Source organism: Gorilla gorilla, chromosome 3 (genome assembly GCF_029281585.2).
Source record: "Gorilla gorilla gorilla isolate KB3781 chromosome 3, NHGRI_mGorGor1-v2.1_pri, whole genome shotgun sequence".
In the NCBI taxonomy this organism is placed as follows: Eukaryota; Metazoa; Chordata; class Mammalia; order Primates; family Hominidae; genus Gorilla; species Gorilla gorilla.
In genome coordinates this window covers 64,471,670-64,493,315 of record NC_073227.2, presented here as the reverse complement: position 1 = coordinate 64,493,315, position 21,646 = coordinate 64,471,670, and the positions used below count along the sequence as shown (strand labels likewise).

Below are 21,646 nucleotides of genomic sequence, written 5' to 3'. Positions count from 1 at the left end.
TGTCATTATCACCATTACCACCACAGATGTTTAGCCAAATAGGTACATTGACTCCTCTCCCATTCAGTCACTCTTCAACACAACAACTCAAGTGATCCTATTAAGTGAAAATTGTATGACATCATTTCTCTGCTGAAAGCCTTCCAGTGGCTTCCCACACCACCCAGAGTAAACGCCAAAGTTCTCACCTTGGCCTGTCAACACCCATATGCTGTAGCCCCCATCACCTCTCTGCCCTCATTTCACACTGCCTTTCATATGGCTCACATACTGCGCTCCAGCCACATTGCCACCTCACTGTGTCTAGACCTTTGCAGATGCTATTCCCTCTGCTTAAAAAGTTATTTACCTCCCTCACTTTGCCTCTTTTATCAAAATCTTCATTGTCATCTTAACAGTCAGGCTATGCTTGACACCCACTTAATACTTGCAGCTGAGCATGGTGGCTCACGCCTATAATCCCAGCACTTTGGGAGGCCGAGGTGGTGGATTGCTTGAGGTCAGGAGTTCAAGACCAGCCTGACCAACATGGTGAAACCCCGTCTCTACTAGAAACACACACACGCACACAAAATTAGCTGGGCATGGTGGCAGGTACCTGTAATCGCAGCTACTGCGGAGGCTGAGTCAGGAGAATCGCTTGAACCCAGGAGGCAGAGGTTGCAGTGAGCCGAGATTGTGCCACTGCCCTCCAGCCTGGGCATCAGAATGAGACTCTGTCTCCAAAAACAAAACAAAACAAAAAAATTTGCAAGTCGCCTCCCCCAACACTTGCAATTTTGCTTGCAAATTTGCAAGCCTATCCCCTTCCTCTGCTTTTCTTCTTCTTCTTATCCTTAGCACTTCTTAATATCTAATATAATGCATGTTTTTACTTTTATCCTATTTATCGTCTGTCTCTCCTACTAATGTAAGCTCTATAAGGGCAGAGATTGTTATTTTTGGTTGTTTTCATTGCTTACTTCTGTATCCCCAGCACTTGGGATAGTAGTTGGCATGTGGTAAGCAATCAATAATTCTTGGTTGAGTTAAGGAATAAATAACAATATTACTACCATTATGAAACATTTATTAAGCTATTATTCTCTGCCATATACTTTGCTAGGTACTTTAAATGCATATTTCCATTATTCTCCTCAAATAAATACAAGTATATTATTATCTCCATTTAGCAGATGAAAAAAATCTAAGGCACAGAGAGGCATTACAATTTGTCCAAGGTTACATCGCTTTTAAATGATGGAGTGTTTATTTCATTATATTGTAAGGAGATATGTCTGTTACTACTACAGTTTTTCATTAATTCTAATAGTCTCATTATTTTACCCTTAAACATCTCATGAGTTGGGATGTGCCTAACCATTGAAGGCACGTCAGAGTTAAATTGACAGATTTTTTTTTTCTTTCTAAGTGGTACATAGAATAATTGATGATGTTGTAGCATCCGTAAGATACAGTTTATTAACTCTTCTTGAGGGTAGTACTCTTTGCTTCATCTCTGAATCCCTGATGCCCAGCACAATGTGTAATGCAAGACAATTACACAATGTGTAATGCAAGACAATCAATAAATATAGGCTGAATGAACAGAGTTTGTGTATTTCTCCACTTTGTATTTTCTATCTTCTGTGGTAGCTTTTTCCATAAGGCTTTTTAGAGAAGGCTTCCATGAGAGCAAGGAGCATAATAATTATTATTCAACATTTTATTCCCAGTACAATGCCTGTCACATGATAGTTGATTAATAAATATGGATGGAATAAATTAATCTTATAATTCCCAGAGCTGAGCTCTCTCACAGGCATATAACATATGCCATATTCTGATACTTTTTAAAAATTACTTCAAACCTTTATCAGTTCATCAGAAAATATGGGTACATAAAGGTTCTTGAGTCAAACTGCCTGCATTAAAATTCTGGCTCTACCACTTGTGAATGCTATGAGATTGGGAAATTTATGTAACCTCTCTGTGCCTCAGTTATGCATGTAGAGCTTTAGAACACTGCCTGGTACATAATAAATGCTCAAGAAATGCCAGAGATTATTTCACACTATTGTTTGCTCGTTGTTTATTGACTTATTTGTATGCTGAACACTATAGCAAGCTTTCTGGAATCAACAGTTTTTTCCTTAGGTGGTCCTGAATCCTTACTTAGGGGATTTAAACTGCCGTAAACAAAAATAAATTAGCTCTATAAAGATTACTTCCTCTACTCTCAACTGCAGTGAGCAGGCTGCTTTCTTTTATTATTTATTTATTTATTTATTTATTTATTTATTTATTTATTTATTTATTTATTTTGAGATGGAGTCTCGCTCTGTCACCCGGGCTGGAGTGCAATGGCGTGATCTTGGCTCACTGAAACCTCTGCCCGCCGGGTTCAAGCAATTCTCCTGCCTCAGCCTGTGGAGTATCTGGGATTACAGGCGCCTGCCACCACGCCCGGCTAATTTTTGTAGTTTTGGTAGAGACAGGTTTTTGCCGTGTTGGTCAGCCTGGTATGGAACCCCTGACCTCAGGTGATCCGCCCACCTCGGCCTCCCAAAGTGCTGGGATTATAGGCGTGAGCCACCACGCCCGGCCAAGACCCAACTCTTAACTGTAATAACTTGGAATATTGAGAACCTGAACTTGATCCATAAGAAAACAGCGTGGCCGGGCACTGTGGCTCACGCCTATAATCCCAGCACTTTGGGAGGCCCAGGCGGGTGGATCACTTGAGGTCAGGAGTTCAAGAACAGCCTGAACAACATGGCGAAGTCCCGTCTCTACCAAAAATACAAAAGTAGTCTGGCGTGGTGGTGCATGCCTGAAATCCCAGCTGCTCAGGAAGCTGAGGCAGGAGAATCGCTTGGCGCACGCGTGTAATCCCAGCTACTCAGAAGCTGAAACAGGAGAATCGCTTGAACCCAGGAGGCGGAGGTTGTGATGAGCTGACGTCGCGCCATTGAATTCCAGCCTGGGCAACAAGAGTGAAACTCCTTCTCAGAAAATAAAAATAAATAAATAAATAAAAACAGTGGGTCTCCTTAACAGTGCCCATGTTGTTCCATTGTTCTACTTATGAATTTGTAACCTTTGGAGAATTACTGAATCTCTTCGAGACTCAGTTTTGCCATCTGTAAAATAATGACAATTAATAGTGCCTTCTAACAGATTTGTTGTCCTAATTAAATGAGTTAGTCCTTGTAAAGTGTTCAGAATATTGCCGGGCCCATAATAAGTGCTCAGTAAGCTCCCAGCAGGTCTGGACCATAGTAACGCCTATAAAAGCATATGTGAGCAGTATTTGGGACAAATTAATTTCCAAATCCATTAAAATTTTTACATATGTTCACATATGTGTTAAAGTTTCAACAGCATTGTCCTAGTGGAAAGGGATAGATTTTAATAGACCTGGATTAGAATCATGGTCCTATCAATTACCAGCTATGTAAGCTCGGGGGAATTATTTAATTTAACCTATTTCATCTCTGAAATGAAGATGAGTATGCTTACCCAAAACTTGTTGGGAGTACTAAATTAGACAGCACATATGTAAAACATTCAGCACAGTTTCTGGCGTGGTAGGGGCTAAATATGCACCAGATAATATAAATAAATGCCCCCCAAAATCTTATATTTTTGCTTATATGATAAAGCCACTACAATTTTGTGTTTATTTAAACAGATAGCTTCCTCAATATCCTTGCCATGAAAGAACTAGAAAGTATAAATGGATCCAATTGCAAAAATAAATATGCTTTCATATTGCTGATAGTCTGTGGAGTTTCACTATCTCGGGAGGCCATGGAGCCAAGTATTAAAATGAATTCTGAAGAGAATTAGATAATCTCATGACCGATAATATGAATGCTTCTTTTTAAAAACTAGATGTAATCAAATCTGCTGCCACCAACTGATAGCCATGGGGTCTCAGGCAGAATTTCCTCTTTCTACCCAGGGCACTGCACAAGTAGCCAAAAGCTACTGACAGCATTATTACGGTTTCAGTTTTCTTATTTCCTCTATTAGGCCCTTGGGAAGGTTTCTTCAGTAGTGGACTTTGGATGTAAATGAACACTTGAAGGGTGGGGAGAAGGAAATGCTTCTGTAGTCAGCCAAAAGATTGTCTACTAGAGTGAAGTTAGCACAAAAGAAAGATTTGTAAAGGGAAAACCATGAAGAAAGGTACATATTTAGAGAGGAAAGGAAAATATGAAGGAGAATAAAAAAAAATTAATACATTTTATGAGTAGAAGATAAACCTTTCTTCTCTTGTGAAGTTTAGACTACATTTGTTTGTTTGTTTGTTTGTGACAGAGTCTCGCTCTGTCACCCAGGCTGTAGTGCAGTGGGGCAACCTGGGCTCACTTCAACCTCTACCTCCTGGGTTCAGGCGATTCTCCTGCCTCAGCCTCCTGAGTAGCTGGGATTACAGGTGCCCACCACCATGCCCGGCTAATTTTTTTTTTTTTTTTTGTATTTTTAGTACAGACAGGTTTAGCCATGTTGGCCAGGCTGGTCTCAAACTCCTGACCTCAGATGATCCGCCTGCCTCAGCCTCCCAAAGTTCTGGGAGTACAGGCATGAACCACTACGCCCAGCCTTCTTTGCCTGTTTTATTACTGATATCATCAGTGAGACTATAGACACCCACCACCATGCTCTGGCTAATTTTATTTATTTATTTATTTTTTTATTTTTAGTAGAGATGGGGTTTCACTGTGTTGGCCAGGCTGCTCTCAGACCCCTGACCTCAGGTGATCTGCCCTCCTCGGCCTCCCAAAGTGCTGCGATTACAGGCATGAGCCACTGTGCCCAGCCTAGACTATTTTTGATTGTATAATTTTATATTCTCTCTTACTAATTTTTTTAGAAGATGCCCATCCCAAATAATAAAAATATTTGTGATCAAGAATAGTAATGCTTTACTAGATTCTTTTTATTTCCTTCAGCTTCTTCTTAAAGTGTTAAGGAAGACTTATAATTATATAATTCATGAAATCATTGAGAATGACATTTTTAATAGCAAAGTATTAAAAACATGGAATATGGAGTCAGAGAATGCCTGTTTAGTTACTACTTGTATGATTATAATTCACTTACTAGTTAAGCCTATATTTTCTCATTTTTAAAACTAGGAATATATAGTAATAATTACTCTACACATTTTTTTGGTCTGAATTAAATGAGATGATAGTGACTTTAAAATATTGCAAAATAGGCCAGGCGTGGTGGCCCACACCTGTAATCCCAACACTTTGGGAGGCCGAAGAGGGCAGATCGTGAGGTCAAGAGATCGAGACCATCCTGGTCAACATGGTGAAAACCTGTCTCTACTAAAAATACAAAAATTAGCTGGGCATGGTGGCACACACCTGTAGTTCCAGCTGCTCAGGAGGCTGAGGCAGGAGAATCACTTGAACCCAGGAGGTGGACATTGCAGTGAGCCAAGATCGCACCACTGCACTCCAGCTTGGCAACAGAGTGAGATTCCATCTCAAAAATAAAAAATAAAAATAAAATAAAAAATAATTGCAAAATGTAAAGAACTTTACAAGTGTTTATTTTCACTGTTTTCTATTATTGTACTCCACAAGTTATAACTCATAATAGCATTCAAAATAATGTTTATTCTTTTCAAGGCAGGCTGAAGGAAAAAAAATTAAATCAAATTCTAAGAAAGAAACGAGTTATGAACAGTAAATTTCAAAGGACAGGAGAATTAAAATTTTCTTTGGGAAGTAAGATTATGAGGGTAAAATGCTAAGAAGGAGTTTTGTTTAGTTATTTTTATGAAAATACTAGTCCGTATAAGCACAATGAGCACAAAAACAGTGATGATATAAGGAAAATTGCAAAATTTTAATAAAATGTCATATGTAAATAGTCACTCAAACTTAATTTCTTTTAGACAATAACTTTTCTCTGATATACAAACACACAAAGCACTTATAACACATAGTTTTATTAAGCTAGCTATGTCATCAGGTAAGATTCAATAACAGTATATATTGAAAAAGTGTCATATCGCCTCTCCATTGCTGGAATATAAACTCTCATAGCCTATAATATAGGCTAGAACTTTACCAATCAGTGACTGTTCAGCAAATCTAGATTTTTTTCTCTTGTATTTAGCAATAAGATGAATCCTTTCTTGGGCGCTGGTGACAGCATGTCTATCACTAGGACCTATTCTGCCAAAAATTGGCATTGAACAGAGCCTGCGGTAGTCTTACATAGCAGTAAATGGAGGGGTGGGTATGGGGGATCAGGGACATCCTTTAAAATCGATTTTAATTCTGCTTAAAGTTAAATGGAATGGTATGACCCTGCTTGTAGACATCTCTCTGTGGCACAGTTCCATGAAAATAAGTTCTATATTGATCCCTAACATTAGTATGTCTATTAAACTAAGTCCTTCCAATGTCTTTCATAACAAATTGAAGTTTTTAAAAAATATCGTATCATTGTTATTGCTTCATAAGAGTATATTCACTTTAAATCTAATTGTTCTGAGATAGGATCATTTGGGGGAGAGGGAGCTTTATTTTCTTCCTGAATATTTCCACTTTGTCTAATGGACAATGTAAAATGCATTTAAGAAATAATTTTTTCAGTCTGTTAATTGTACACACTCTTAACCACCCCATTTGCTTGTCCCACTTTATCCTTTCTCTTATTTTGTGATGCTTCTCTTTTTGTGGGATACTATATTCTCCACTGCCTTCTTGACCTAGTCCTGATGTTCACCTACCTTTACTGAGAGCTCATTTACTCCTAGTCGGGCACAATACTAAAAGCTAAGGAATTAACCCTAACAACACATATTAGTGTATAACCCAGTCTTGGTAAATTTGGAAAGGCTTCTTGATAGAAATAACATCCAAGCTAAGCTGAAAAGATAAATAGGAGTTAGTTAGCCAGGTGAAAATGGGGGCAAGAACACATTGCAGGATGTGCAAAGACCCTGAGGCAGAAAGAACAGGGTGCAGCTGGGGAACCACTGGAAATTTTCTATGGTTTAAAGAATATACTTAAAAGATGAGGAAGCATTATAATGAGTTGGAGAGAGAAATTCATGAAGGGCTTGGGCATGAAGAAAACAATTCAGCTTTTGTTTGAAGGGCAGACGGAAACCATTTAAGCACTTTAATCAGTAAACTAACATATTCCAACTTATACTCTAGGAGTATCTCTGGAAAAAGGTAGAGAATGATTTGAATAGGGTAATTTTAGAAAAAAAATAAAGAAAGAACATTAATTTTCATTACATGGTACTGGTGCTGTTGTTAAATTATGTTTGGTTTGATTCTATTATCTTTAAAAATCTGAAATCTAAACCATTTAAATAGAGGATAAAGGTATATTATTAAACCCGTGCTAAAATACATATATCATACAGCAAGCAAAAATCTTGTGGTGGTGTGCCATGGCCCGCTGTGCATGATTTGTGCAGTTGAGACAATAGGCTGGAGAAATCTTGCACTACATGTGTAACTGTGTAGTTTGTCATAGTGAAAATGATTGCTGAACAAATCTTTTCACCTCCCAGAGAGTTATATGCTGATTAAAATATCTAATCGAAGAAAGGTACATTCATTTAGAAAGTATTCGTCAGTACCTACACAATCCTCCAGAAGGGAAAGAAGACAATTGAAAAACAGAGCTTCTATTTTACAATTAATTCTTACTCTAGTTCAGAGGCATCCTGAACAAGTTCATTTGAGCATGAGATTATTTAACTAATAACAGGTAACTGCTATGAATCTCCATTTTTACATGATCAAACTAAAGAAGACAAAGAAGAAATAGCAATGCTTTGTTTGAAACAAAAACTGTAGCTCATTATCAATGAAAAGATTATAGTCCCTGTCAAAAAATTAAAAGTTGCTCAAAACGGTCCCTTCAGAAGTACAAATGAGAGCTGGCATTATTTGAATTAAAGGAGTTGGAGAAAATAGTTGGAGTTAGCTTTTAACTATTGCCTTACTACTTCCCTATCTTAGTTCATTTTCTACTACTGTAACAATACCCAAGATGGGGTAATTTATAAAAACAGAATAGTTTCTTATAGTTCTAGAGGCTGAGAAGTTCAAGGTCAAGGGGCCCACAACTGGCAAAAGTCTTCCTGCTGCATCATCCCATGGCAGAAGGCAGAAGGGCAAGAGAGCATACAGTTGGGGGGAGGGGCGGGGACAGGTGGGAGGGGGCCAAACACACATCCTCTTATCAGAGACCCATTTCCAAGATACCTAGGCCTCTCCCACAATAATGGCATTAATCCATTCACGAGGGCAGAGCCCTCAGGACTTAATTCCTTCATAAAGGTTCCACTTTTCAACACTCTTACACTGGGGATGAAGTTTCTAACACATGAACTTTGGGGGACGCATTTAAACTGTAGCGTTACCCACGTAGTATGATGTCAAAAAGGATTTTTTTGTCAGCTGGAAAAATAGCACAAAATGTTCTTACATCTCGGCAATGACACCATTGACACACTTTTTTTTAAGCTAATACTATCTAAAAATTTAGTTTTTAAGTTACTCAATTTTCTTTATTGTAGGTAATGTTTTCTTTTTAAAACATTTGATTTATTATATATGCAAATTATATATATTAGAGTCATTTTTATTGTGTATAGTTTTAAGCTTTCAATTGCACTTAATATTTTGAAATATGTTATTGAATTTTATGTTGGGATTGTGTTATAAGTTCAGTGTCAACTTTATTTTATGAATCACGAGCTTTGATTTGGCAAAAGTAAATATTGAAATGACTATATTGCCATTTTGCTCAGCTACTGCTTTCGTTAACAAAAAGTTGATGATGGGGAGCTGAACGTAGATAGTGATGATTAGAAAGAAAAAATAGATGGATTTCAAATAGAGGCATGAGACAGAATCAAAAAGACTTGGTTATTTGGGAGATATAGTATATGTGGAAGAAGGAGGGAAAATAAGACACTCTGCCTTCTTGTATAAAATTTGAGTAGATGCAATTCTGAACATTACCATTCATATGGAAAGGGACCATGAGAGAAAGAGAAGGAAAGTTGAGAAGAGAGGGAGGGAAAATAGAAGAAAGAGGCAAAAGACAATTAACATAATAGACAGCATCACTTCAGAAAATACTACAATTTCAGTGATGAAATATTCAAAAATATCCCATCCCTTCACCATCTCTCTCCTGTTGCTTTGGAAGCTTTATATACACCAAATACATTGTGATGAACCTGGGGACTTCCTCGGGGCAGCGGAGGTGATGATATTTTAAGGGAAGTAGAAAATGAATTACAAACAGCTAGAGACTCATATCAGAATGCCCTACATCTCCTTAAACATGAGTGATCTTGAATCAGACTAGAGCCAATATCCCTACAGTTTATTGCCAGTAAGTGAGATTAAGAGTAGTTTCTAATCTTACAGCTACGTATGCAGTCTGTGTACAGGAAGGACAAGCATACTCTTGCATTTCCATGATGAGAATATGAATATATTTTCCCAGAAAGATGATTCTTTGCAGTGGTTATTTCCATAGTATGCCTATTCCTTGGAAACATAGGTTAAATTACCTAACAAAGAACCTAACTATTTTATTTGGAACTTGGAATACATTTTCCCATTCAAAAAATCTTGTTAGAGGATAATTTAGGATTGTAACTATTTGGAAACTACTTATACTTTACATTAATGAAAATCAAATTTGAAAATTGTGTGAAGGTGAGTCAGTTCTAAGAGCAATAAAGTAGATCACTAAGCTACTCCAGTTTGTGTTTAAGGAGACTATATTCAGAATTGCTCTTTATTTTTTAGCTTGTCAGCAGTTTAATTTCTGTTTCCTTTTTTTCTGTCCTCTCACCTATTTGCTGCATATTTAGAAATCCATATTACACTTCATGTGAAAATAAAATTTTATATATAGTTCTCCCTTCTATACAAAGTTTGATAATTCTAAGGAGAGGGCTTAAACTTTTAATCATCTAATTGTCAAAAAGGCTGAGAGCATTAAGAAGCTTACTGAAGAGTTGAGTTGTGCTGTAATTTTGTTTCTTGGATTTGAGTTTCGAAGAACCCTTAAAAAGCCTGTGTTTGGCAGTGGTCAGTTGGTTGTTTTGATACTCAAGTGGCATCCTGATACCTTGGTATTGGCTTATTTTTGCCACGTTTAAAATGAAAATCAGGTTGAGGACTTCTAGAGCTTTAAAGCTCTTTGAACTGTCAAATAAAAACAATTTCTAAAGTACTAGGACATCTTGAGGTCTTACTGTGAACAAGCAACGTAGGTGTTTTCTTTCTAATTTTATTTCAGATATCTCTACCACAGGACCTCTTGGCATGGGAAGCACTACCACCAGTACCACCCTTCGGACCACAACTTTGAGCCCAGGAAGGAGTACCACCCCGTCAGTGTCAGGAAGAAGAAACCGGAGTACTAGCACCCCATCTCCAGCTGTCGAGGTACTTGATGACATGACCACACACCTTCCATCAGCATCGTCCCAAATCCCAGCTCTTGAAGAGAGCTGTGAGGCTGTGGAAGCCCGAGAAATCATGTGGTTTAAGACTCGTCAAGGACAGATAGCAAAGCAGCCATGCCCTGCAGGAACTATAGGTAAGTCTGTGCTAAAGCACTAAGTTAAAACTGTTGTGTTGCTTTGGCTTTATTTTCTAGTATTCTTTTCCTTTTCCTTCCTCCTTTCCTCCCTCCCTCCCTCCTTGTCTCTCTCTTTCTTTCTCCTTCCTTCCTTCCTTCTTTCTTTCTCTCTTTCTCTCTTCTTTCTTCTTTCTTTCTTTCCTCTTTCTTTTTTTTCATTACAACATATTTTATTACTTCACATTTGACTAAATTCTGAACTTAGCTAAATTACAATTTAAAGCTATCTATTTTCCAGAGTTTGAAAACGTAACCTGATTAAGTCACAGGTAACCTGTGAGACCTGCACTTTGCCCTCATAGTTTCAGGTCTCTGGGTCAAGGTAAAGTTAGGCTGTAGAAGTACTGGCTACTCTAGAGGCTCAGCTTTTCTATACAGCAGTCCAGAGGGGATCACTTGATTGCTGGGAGTTAGACTCATGCTTGTCACCAACCATCAGATATTGATTGCAGAAAATGAGGTTGAGGACTTCTATATTAGAAGATTATCATGGAAATGACCTAACGTGTAACAAAAGAGAAAGTTTGACTCTCCTTTTTATCAGCCATTGTAGTTGTCCTCTGATGTTCAAAGGCTCTTAACACTGTCAGGGACCATGCTGCAGGAGTCAACCTTGCACTCACTCATGCATCCACCAGAGAACAATCCTGCATTGTTTCCTCTAGGGGATAGATAAGAACTCAATATTTCTTTGCCTTTTTTTTTTTTTTTTTTTTTTTTTTGAGACGGAGTCTCACTCTGTCGCCCAGGCTGGAGTGCAGCAGCATGATCTCGGCTCACCCTCCGCCTCCAGGGTTCAAGTGATTCTCCTGCCTCAGCCTCCTGAGTAGCTGGGATTACAGGCGCCCACCACCATGCCCGGCTAATTCCTTTTTGTATTTTTAGTGGAGACAGGTTTCGCCATGTTGTCCAGGCTAGTCTCAAACTCCTGACCTCAGATAATCAGCCCGCCTCAGCCTCCCAAAGTTCTGGGAGTACAGGCATAAGCCACTGCGCCTGGCCTTCTTTGCCTATTTTATTACTGATATCATTCATAATATCTTCACCTGTTAACCATATTATTATTTATTTTGCTTAAGCAAAGGTATTCTGATTTTCTTATTGTTACATACATTGGTATTCATAAATGAATACTTGGCACATTTGCATTATTCTCTAAAATATGCAAATAAGAGAAATTCACAACGTATGTCACCCAGCATTCTCAGGGACTTTCTCTTTGGGTATTATTGATTTGGATACTTGAAGGAAAAAAGTTTTTCTTAGAAAGTTCTGATATGGGTATATCATTTCATATTCCATGGTATAGGAAATGGTGGGTGGGAAGACGAAAGGGTATCTTGGTTTTTATAAAAAATACACTTTTTTCCAGCAAAATATTTTAAAATATTCAAAAATACTCATTTTATTTAGGAAAAAGAGGGAGAATATTTACTTGTAAAGTTTTCTGTGATCCTGGAATCAGAGAACAGTTGGAAACCATCTTTTTTCTTAGCTCTGTTTTCTTGGTTGTGGTCTCAGTTCCTTTACTTCTAAAAGAAAAATAATAATAGCCCCCTACTGCAGACCTTTGTTTTGAAGATTAGTGAAATACTTTATTTGAAAGCACTTTGCTCTACAGAAATGTGTCATTATTTTTCAGTGACAACTGGAAAAGATATTTTCTGAAGCCCTCAGGGATTACTGTCAATACACCCCAGTCTCATTTTTACCCATCTGTGTCCGTTCTGTTATGCCTTTGTCTAGGCCCCCACAGTCTCTCACTTGAATTATTGCAATAGCTTCCTCACCATCACGCCATTACTCTCTGAAATTCATCTTCCATGTTTCTGCCAGAGATATCATTCCAAAACTCAAATTTGCTCATCATCTATCTCCTCTTTTAATATTCTCATTGATTTTCCAGCACCCACAAATGATAGACAAGGGAGTTTATGATCTGGTTTACTTTTCTGCTTTCATTAAATACAACTCCCCAGTCCAGTAGACCCCAGTTCAAAAAAACTTGAAGTTTCCCAAAGAACATATGTTTTTCCACCTGGAATGTCCTTTTCCACCTTGTTTTTTTTCTGAAAAACCTGCACACTTATTTTAAGACTCAACTGCTACCTTGCCTCTACAAAGTCAAGCACTAACCTCCATGGAGGCACATATCACATCATCTCACCCATGAAATTCTTTAAAAACAGTCCTCGGCTGGACACGGTGGCTCACGCCTGTAATCCCAGCACTTTGCGAGGCCAAGGCGGGCAGATCACGAGGTCAGGAGTTTGAGACCAGCCTGGCCAATATGGTGAAACCCTGTCTCTACTAAAAATATACAAATTAGCCGGGTGTGTTGGGGGATGCCTGTAGTCCCAGCTACTTGGGAGGTTGAGGCAGGAGAATCACTTGAACCCGGGAGGCAGAGGTTGCGGTGAGCTGAGATCTTGCCGCTGCACTCCAGTCTGGGCGACAGAACAAGACTCCATCTCAAAAAATAATAATAATAATAATAATAATAGTCCCTATACCTAATGTGGCTGCCACAAATGCTTCGAACATATTGTATGTTTTTGTTTGGAGTACTACATTTCTCTAGTGCTAAACGCTTACTGGCACTGTAACTGGTGTTTTAATAAACATTATATCAATTTAATTATCTCATTTTTACCTTTGCTTATTTTAAAATATACCATGGATGTGAAGTCATTCTAAGAAAAAGAAACAGATACATTTCTCTCATTATTATAGGTGTATCAACTTATCTATGCCTTGCTCCTGATGGAATTTGGGATCCCCAAGGTCCAGATCTCAGCAACTGTTCTTCTCCTTGGGTCAATCATATAACACAGAAGGTAAATCTTGTGACTGACAAGAAAGTCTTTGCTAAAACTGTATCATCTGTTGTTGATGATAGCTGTTGGAAACAAAACAGTCGAGAATTCTTTTAAAATCAATGTAGAAAATTTCACATTTAATGACAACCTCTAATATGTTATGAGCTAATTCTAGAATTTTGTTGTTTTTAAAGTGCAAATCCATGAATTTCTTCTTATATTGCTTATAATAATTTTATTATTAATAAAATTTCTATGGTATTGTGCACTACAGATATAAAAGTCCAAGAGGCATTATACATTAAGCAAGTCAAAGTTTCTAGCATATATACTTATGAGTTTTCTTGTGGAAATAATAATTACAATTTTTCAAAGTCTACCTTTGGAATCTTAAGCCATCTGATAAATGTTCTGTAACCTAATCATTTATCAATGTTAAAAATATACACATGTGTGACAGAATCTTGCAGACTCAAATTTTCAGGGCTTATTTGGTTGCAATATGTTGAACATTTTTGTTATTAATGCACTGTGGGGCTTTGAATTGATTTCATTACAAACAGAGACCAGATGTGCATTTATGCCAAAAGGGTTATGGGATGAATCCTTATTATAGCAATTTATGTGGATTTATGCACTCCTAAAATGGAGAGTCCTTCTATGGCACATTAGCTATGCTGAGGAATTTCTGAGAGAGATTTTCCCGAGAAATATTACAAATGATGGCCTTACTAAAAGCCTGCCTGTGCCATTTGCTCTTTTCTCTATTTGTTTTTAACCAGACTTATCCTCAATAATATACTGTATAATAATCCATAAATATCTACCCAGTAGATCATTTAGCAGATGAGCCATAACTATCTATTTACCCTAAATCATGGAAGAATAGTGGTTATATTGACTCTAGTTACCCTCTTACATATGCATCTCCGTACTTGTTGCTATTCATAATGATGCTTCTCCAGTTTCAGCACTGTTCCTGCCACAGTGTTTATGTCCTTTGATTTTATTAGAATGTAGTTCAGACCCCTGGGCAAATAACTCTTGCTGGATGTGATCAGATTAAGAGATCAGTAGCATATCTCCCTACATTAGCAATTCTTTAAAAACAGTCCCTAGATACTTAGCCCAGGGGTGAATATAAATTCAATAATAATTCTTCTAGAAGGCTGAATGTTTTCACGATAATTTCTGAATATAGTTGGACCATTTTATTGTAGAAATTACTAGGTGACTTTAACTGATAATGATGCTTAATTCTTTTCTTTTCTCTGCAGCCCAGCTAATCTTAGGACAAAAGATAATACCTTTCAAAGACCAGACAGCTGTTGTCCATCTGATTTATGGACAGGATGTTTTTGTTTTGTAAAAAAATACCTCCTATTCTTCCAGTGCATTTTGTTTCATCCTGTAGAGTCTGTAAAACTATGTTGTGTGATCATTATATTTAAAGAACTTAGTTGATTGGAACTTATTAAAAAAACCTTAGATTGATTACTCAAAAATTTATAAAATCTTAAAAAGTGTAACAAGAGGCTTTTGAGCATTCTGAATCAGCTTATGTAACTTGTCCAAGGTCAGTGGTGGAGCTAATATTTTAGTTGAGATTACCTTCATCAAGACATCATACTTAACCACAACACTGGTTAAACCATGGATAGCTTATGATTGGCTTCATAGCCTTACATTCAGTTACCTATGCTGTCCCTCTGCACTCTGCCTACTCTTTTACTTGGTTGTGTCCCTTATGCCTCCAAATATTTATGCTACTCATTGACTATAAATGATGGTTGAGCAGGTTTCTTTACCACAAAACTCTAACACTTTTAAATATTAGTATTGAAAACTTCAAGAATCTGTTGTAGTGTTCGTAGGATTATTTGTCTATATTTTATCGCCCTCCTCCCCAGCTGTCTTTCATAGAATTCATCCCTTTTCTCATCTCCTTCCTCTCATTGTAATACCTGTGTAGTACCAGAGTCCACACAGATGGAACACTTGAGGAGGTTTTGTTTACAATGGTATTGGGGCAGTAAAGGCAAACTGCAAGAGATTGAGCAGAAACCCAGAGCTTGTAGCAGGGAAGGAGCTGTTCCCAACCCCAGGTCTGTAGGGTACCAGATCAAAGGAGTGACCAAAAATAAGGAGCAATTTGTCCTTGGGAAGAAAGATGATCTTAAGGCAAGGGACACAGCTTAGCCCCAGGTGGCCTTTCAGAAAGGAATCCAGGAGAATGAATACCCTGACCTCACTTACCCTCCACCCTCCATTTACCCGTCAAGCGACCCCACTGGCCAAACCCAACCAGAAGCCAAAGAAGGACACACTTAGTGACTATCATGTAAGTCCACCATGTAGGGCAGAAGGCAGGATGGAGGAGGGTAGAGAGTAGCCCTGAACTAGCAAATGGAAGGTACCCAACATAGTCCTTGGCTTTTCTCCACTCCGTTCTCTCACCCTTCTTCTTTTTCCCATTGAATCAGCATTGTTGTCTAAGGTAAATACCCATGGCTCATCATCTAGAGCCAAGAAGATTAAGGACACAGACACACACAAGGAGTAAGTTTAGGAGCAGAGGTTTAACAGGCAAAAGAAGAGAAAGGAGAACAACTCTCTCTCTTGTGAGAGAGAGAGAGGGGCTCTAGAATGGGAATTCTGGCCCAGAGTGGTAGTGCACCAGATTTTATAGGCAGGCTTGAGGAGATGGTGTCTGATTTATGTAAGGCCCAAGATTGGCTGGACCAGGTGTGATGTTTACACAGCCTGCCGGGAAGACTGGAAGGCTAGAAATCTCACCCTAATCTTTTTTTTTTTTTTTTTTTTTTTTTTTGAGATGAAGTCTCGCTCTGTCACCTAGGCTGGAGTGCACTGGCACAATCTTGGCTCACTGCAACCTCCGACTCCCAGGTTCAAGCAATTCTCTTGCCTCAGCTTCCTGAAGCTGGGACTACAGGCGCACACTGCAACACTTGGCCAATTTTTTGTATTTTAGTAGAGATGAGGTTTCACCATGTTGCCCAGGCTGGTCTCAAACTCCTGAGCTCAGGCAATCTGCCTGTCATAGCCTCCCAAAGTGCTAGGATTACAGGAGTGAGCCACCATGCCCCACCACCCTAATCTTATTATGCAAATAGGCTTTCCACTTGGCAGGCCATGTTGCCTGATCCTTACTGTACACATGGCTGGGAAAGGGAAGGAGCTGCCATTTTGAACATGCCTACTCCCAGGTAGCCTTCTCCTGTTGGCACAGCTGCCACCATTCACCTGTGCAAGCTTCTAGCTTGCCTTTCTACCTCTGCAGCTCCATTTTACAGGCTGCTCTTTGTTAGAAAAGAAATGATTTGGGGGCTGCTTTTCATTAACAGGAAAACCTTACTGAGGACTTTCTTACCCTCACTATCTGCCTAAATAATTTCTTTTTAATTGCTATATCACCATCTCCTTCTCTTTCCTTTGCCCTTCACCTCCCCTCTCCTCCCTCTTTGATTTCCTTTTTCTCACACCCTTCTGCTCTGATCTCCTACCTCTTTCCATTTCTGCAACTCATTTTTTTCTGCCATCTGCCATGTTGAAAAATTGAAGTCAAATAGATATCTTCAATGTTTCATTCTTCCTGCTACCCTCCCCCTGCTGCCAGTATAGTTTTGTGAATTTCAAACTTGGAAAGCAAAGGAACACTTTTTACCCCCAATGGAAACAGGTGAAAAAAAAACACAATATACACATGCAAAAAAAAAAGGATATATTTGAAATAGTAGTTTTCTTCTTCTCAGGGATTTTGTGAATTAATGTACCCTGAAGGGTGAACCACTTCTTTCTTAGTCCACTTGGACTGATATGGTTTATGGTTAAAACAAACAAACAAACAAACAAACCATAGACTAGGTAGCTTATAAACAACAGAAGTGTATTTACCATGGTTCTGGAGGCTGGAAAGTCCAAGATCACGGTGCTGGCAAATGCTTTGTCTGATGAGGGCCTGCTTTCTGGTTCATCAGCAGCACCTTCTCACTGAATCCTCACATGGTGGAAGGGACAGCTCTCTGGGGCCTCATTTATAAGGGTACTAATCCCAGTCATTAGGGCTCTGTCCTCATGATCTAATCCCTTCCCAGCGGCCCCACCTCTTAACACTATCACATTGAGGATTCAGTGTTAACATGTGAATTTTGGAAGGACACAAACATTCAGACCATGCAACCTCCTTCTCATCTTTACAGTGTCCCTGGAGAACTCCTGAGGACATTGAAGGAAAGAGCACTGACTTGAGGATCTTGATAGTTGAGTTATGGTGGACATATCATTAACCTCTGGATTGGTTTCCCCATCTGTAAAATGGAGTAGATCATTAATTTTATTATCAGTATGTGCTTACTGTATGTCACTACCATTATAAATTGCATAGGTAGCAATTATACTCAACTAAATGAACCAAGTTGCTGACTTTAGTTCAAAAAAGAAATTTTACATTTACATTTTCTTGAAAACATGAATTATGTTTTTTTTCCCCCAGCAATCAGGCCAAGTGGAAGAAAACAGGTAAAGAATCTTGATGGTTTCAACTCAAAAATGAATTTGAGTCCCTTATGTACTGGTAAAGTTAGAGATTAAATTCTGTGTGACACTAAAGAGTGGATTACTTTTCACTAGAGAAGATGTAAGCTTTTAAAGTTAGAATATCACAAAGGAATTTGTTGTGAATAAACTAGCTGGAATACATTCATAAAGATGAGATTTAATAAAAAACATAATTTGTGCAGAAGAGAAAGGAGAAAAGCATAAGTTGTACAAAAGGGGACCTTTACTCCAGCAATGAGATAGAGAAAAAAGAGAGGGAAAGGGAGAGGAAAAGGAAGACCAGAAGGTGGGTGGATGGAAGTCTTGATGGATGTAGGTGGATGGATGGATGAATGGATGGAAAAGTAGGGAGAAGGATAAATGAACAGATAGATACATAAATAGATACATATCTATATACATATCTACATACATTGGAAGATAGATATATGTCTCCAAATTAATGTTCTTAAAAAAGTTTCCAGTTTTTATTGAAAGCCAACAAGTTGACTCAGAGCCGTGCCTCCTGAAACATATGAGGCAAAATATCCCGTTTCTCACCTATCTTAATGACTGCTGTAAAATCATAGTCTCTTGCCTCAGCTTGATCTCCAGCTTGCACTCAGTTTTTCAAAAAGGAGACTATTTTGCATGCTTTTAAAGAATGCATTGTGGTTTATAATTTCACCCGTCTTTTTTCACTTCAACTTTGGTGGTAGTATAGTTCTGTATAGCTTCTTTATTATTTACATGCAAAGGGAAGTCAGCTTCCTACTCCGTTACATGATTCCACTATTACATGAAAAAGAATTGTCTATATTGTAACGGTGAGAATAGTCTCTTCCTATTTCTAACAAACCAAAGTGTCTCTGTTTCTGTTTGTATACAAGTTACTGATAGATTTTCAGATACTGCGAGGTTATTCCTGTACTTTCTAAAGAAGGATGTGAAAATCTAGAAATAATGTTGCCATTTTACATCATTTGACATTTTACAGCATTTTACAACGTTTGACAACGAGTCAGTTATTTCCCCTAGAAACTAGGTTGAATCCTGTCTCCTATATCTTAAATTCCCCATTTTATCTTCCTTAGATCTAGTATGAAATGAAAATAAATTGCTTCTTTATTTTATCAGAGATTGGTGGCAATTCCAAAATTTTAGACTTATTTAACTTATGTTTAATTGTAAGATAGAAGCATTTTATTGCTTATATACCCACCTGACTCAGATTTATAGTAAAATAGACAGATCTTTCAAAGAAATGGTAGCTATGTACTTCAACGCTATGTGTAATTCCTTTATAAATTGTTTTGGCCCTTGATTAGTGGTTGATATGATAAAATCTCAATGCTGAATTTTAAAAAATTGTTTTGACTTGTATCAAAACTTAACATGTTATCTGTCTCTGTCATAATTATTATTTTTAACTAAAGCTACTGGGTTTTCCCTCCCTGATTCAAGTCCTAGATATAATCCCACCATATCAATATAGGCATTAATTTACTAATCCTCACAAAACTCATAACATTTCTCAGTGTGTATGTGCTTATTTCTGAGAAAAATTTTAGTAGAATTTAGTAAAAGAAGTTAGTGAGGTCTTTAAGCTATGAGATGTGGAATAAATGTATTTCAGCCCTGCCTATTTGCACAGAAAACTTGAGGCACATTCAACGTATATGTATATTTTTATATGGAAATAAGATCATTATAGTCTACAATAACTGGAGTGAGAGAAGTAAACAGGGGGATCAGAAAGGTATTCACTTTGGGTGCCACTGGAGAGGATGTGGGCCATTACAGCTGGACAGAAAATGTGGCCATGAAACTGAATTGGGAGCAGCTGTGGGAGAAATCAGTTAATGGTACCACCGTGGAGTTAGGAAAACCAGAAACCCAAGAATGGCTTTTGGTGACTCCCTTTCCTTCCCCTCCCGCACCCATTCAGACACTAGTCCTGTCAGGTGTAACTGTAAATTCCTCTCAGGCCAGGCCACTGCTTTTCACTCCTCTCCATGCCCACTACCCCAATCCATAGCAATTTCTCATCACCCAGATCTCCTTTCATTCACTCCTGAACCCTCTAATCCTTTCCCCTGAATTTGACTTCAAATACAAACCTAATTACACGGATCCTATTTAAGCTCTTCAGGACCTTCCCATTATTCTTAATGTAATTCCCCAAATCTTCATCATTACTTCTAAACCAGAACTACTTAATCTTCTCCTTGCTCACCTCTCCAGCTGCCTATACTCCAGATATGGTGCCCTTTGTGCAGTTTCTCTAAGACTCCATGCCCCTCCCTCCTAAAAGCTGTTCCCTCTGCCCAGAGGCCCCTACCCACATCCCAATCTAATTTCTTCTTTCTATTCCATCTCAAATGAAACATTCTTCCTCAGAGAAGCATTTCCTAAATTATTCCCTAATCACATACACCAGGTTAAAATGTCTACTCTACCACACTGGGATTCTGTATTGCTCTCAACAAAATTAAAATTATATATTTGTACAGATAAATTTTTAATAACTCTTTCCATGGCTAGTATATAAGCTCCCTCTTATTAGAAAATATTTTATTCAACACTGACCTTAGCACAGGACTATAGAGATTCAAATGTTCATCAGAGAACAAATGAATATGTAGGCTGAATGAACAATCATTGAAATAATAGATGGATAGATAAGCGGATGGAGATAGCTAGACACAAACACATGGATATGCAGGTAGCAATATTGGATTCTGAAGGTATAAAAAATGTTTTTTCCTCTTGTTGTACCTAGTACTATGTCTACTCAAACCATGTTTATTCTAGACCTTACTTTTTATGTATCATATTCTTGGCTTATTCTTTCCCCTCAATAGCACCCATTAGTATTCCATTGTACCTTGTATCCCTCAACTTACCTTTCAAGGTTTCACTTGGTGGTTACTTCTTCTTGCCCTCCCTCACCTTTCCAGTTGTTCTGTATTCCCATAATACGTCATACACATTCCTGTCACAACAGCTGAATTGTTGAATTCATATGATCTTTTATGCACCTTGTCCCAACCCCATGAGGGCAAGAGCTGTATAAGATTCATCTTTTATTTCCTCAGGAAATAACAAGTGTGCAAAGAATCATTGAAATAATGAAAAATTTTTGCTATGATTTATTCACTTTAAGATGAAGAGAGGGCCTGTAGCCCTAGCTACTTGGGAAGCTGAAGCAGGAGGACTGCTTGAGACCAGGAGTTCAAGGCTGCAGTTAGCTGTGATTCTGCTGGTGCACTCCAGCTTGGGAAACAGCAAAAAAAAAAAAAGAATAGAGGGTCAGAAAATAATTTGTTATAGCAGTTTTTATTTTGCTTTAAAGAGATACTTTTTATATTTTTACTATAAACATATTTATTTATTTATTCATTCATTAAAGATTTATTCATTAAAGACAAGGTCTTACTCTGTCACCCAGGCTGAAGTGCTGTGGCATGGCCATGTCTCACTATAACCTCAACCTCTCGGGATGAAACAATTCTCCCACCTCAACCCCTCAAGTAGCAGGGACCACTGTGGGCCCTGAGAATTTTTTTTTTTCTTTAATTTTGTAGACATAGGGCTTCCCTATGTTGCCCAGGCTGGTCTCCAGC

At 38.1% G+C, this 21,646-nt stretch overlaps 1 protein-coding gene across 48 annotated transcripts in view; it reads left to right on the top strand.

Annotated features, from left to right (window-relative positions):
- The window catches only part of ADGRL3 (adhesion G protein-coupled receptor L3), an 860,164-nt gene that overhangs the window by 675,108 nt on the left and 163,410 nt on the right, over positions 1-21,646 (top strand). For 28 of the 48 annotated variants that reach the window (XM_031010265.3, XM_055385312.2, XM_055385303.2 and 25 more), the window contains 2 exons: positions 10,300-10,602; positions 13,378-13,481. In XM_031010265.3, the coding sequence (XP_030866125.3) occupies positions 10,300-10,602; positions 13,378-13,481 (407 nt within the window). The remainder of the gene's footprint in view (positions 1-10,299; positions 10,603-13,377; positions 13,482-21,646) is intronic. The other 20 variants (XM_055385299.2, XM_055385298.2, XM_055385315.2 and 17 more) reach the window with 1 other exon arrangement.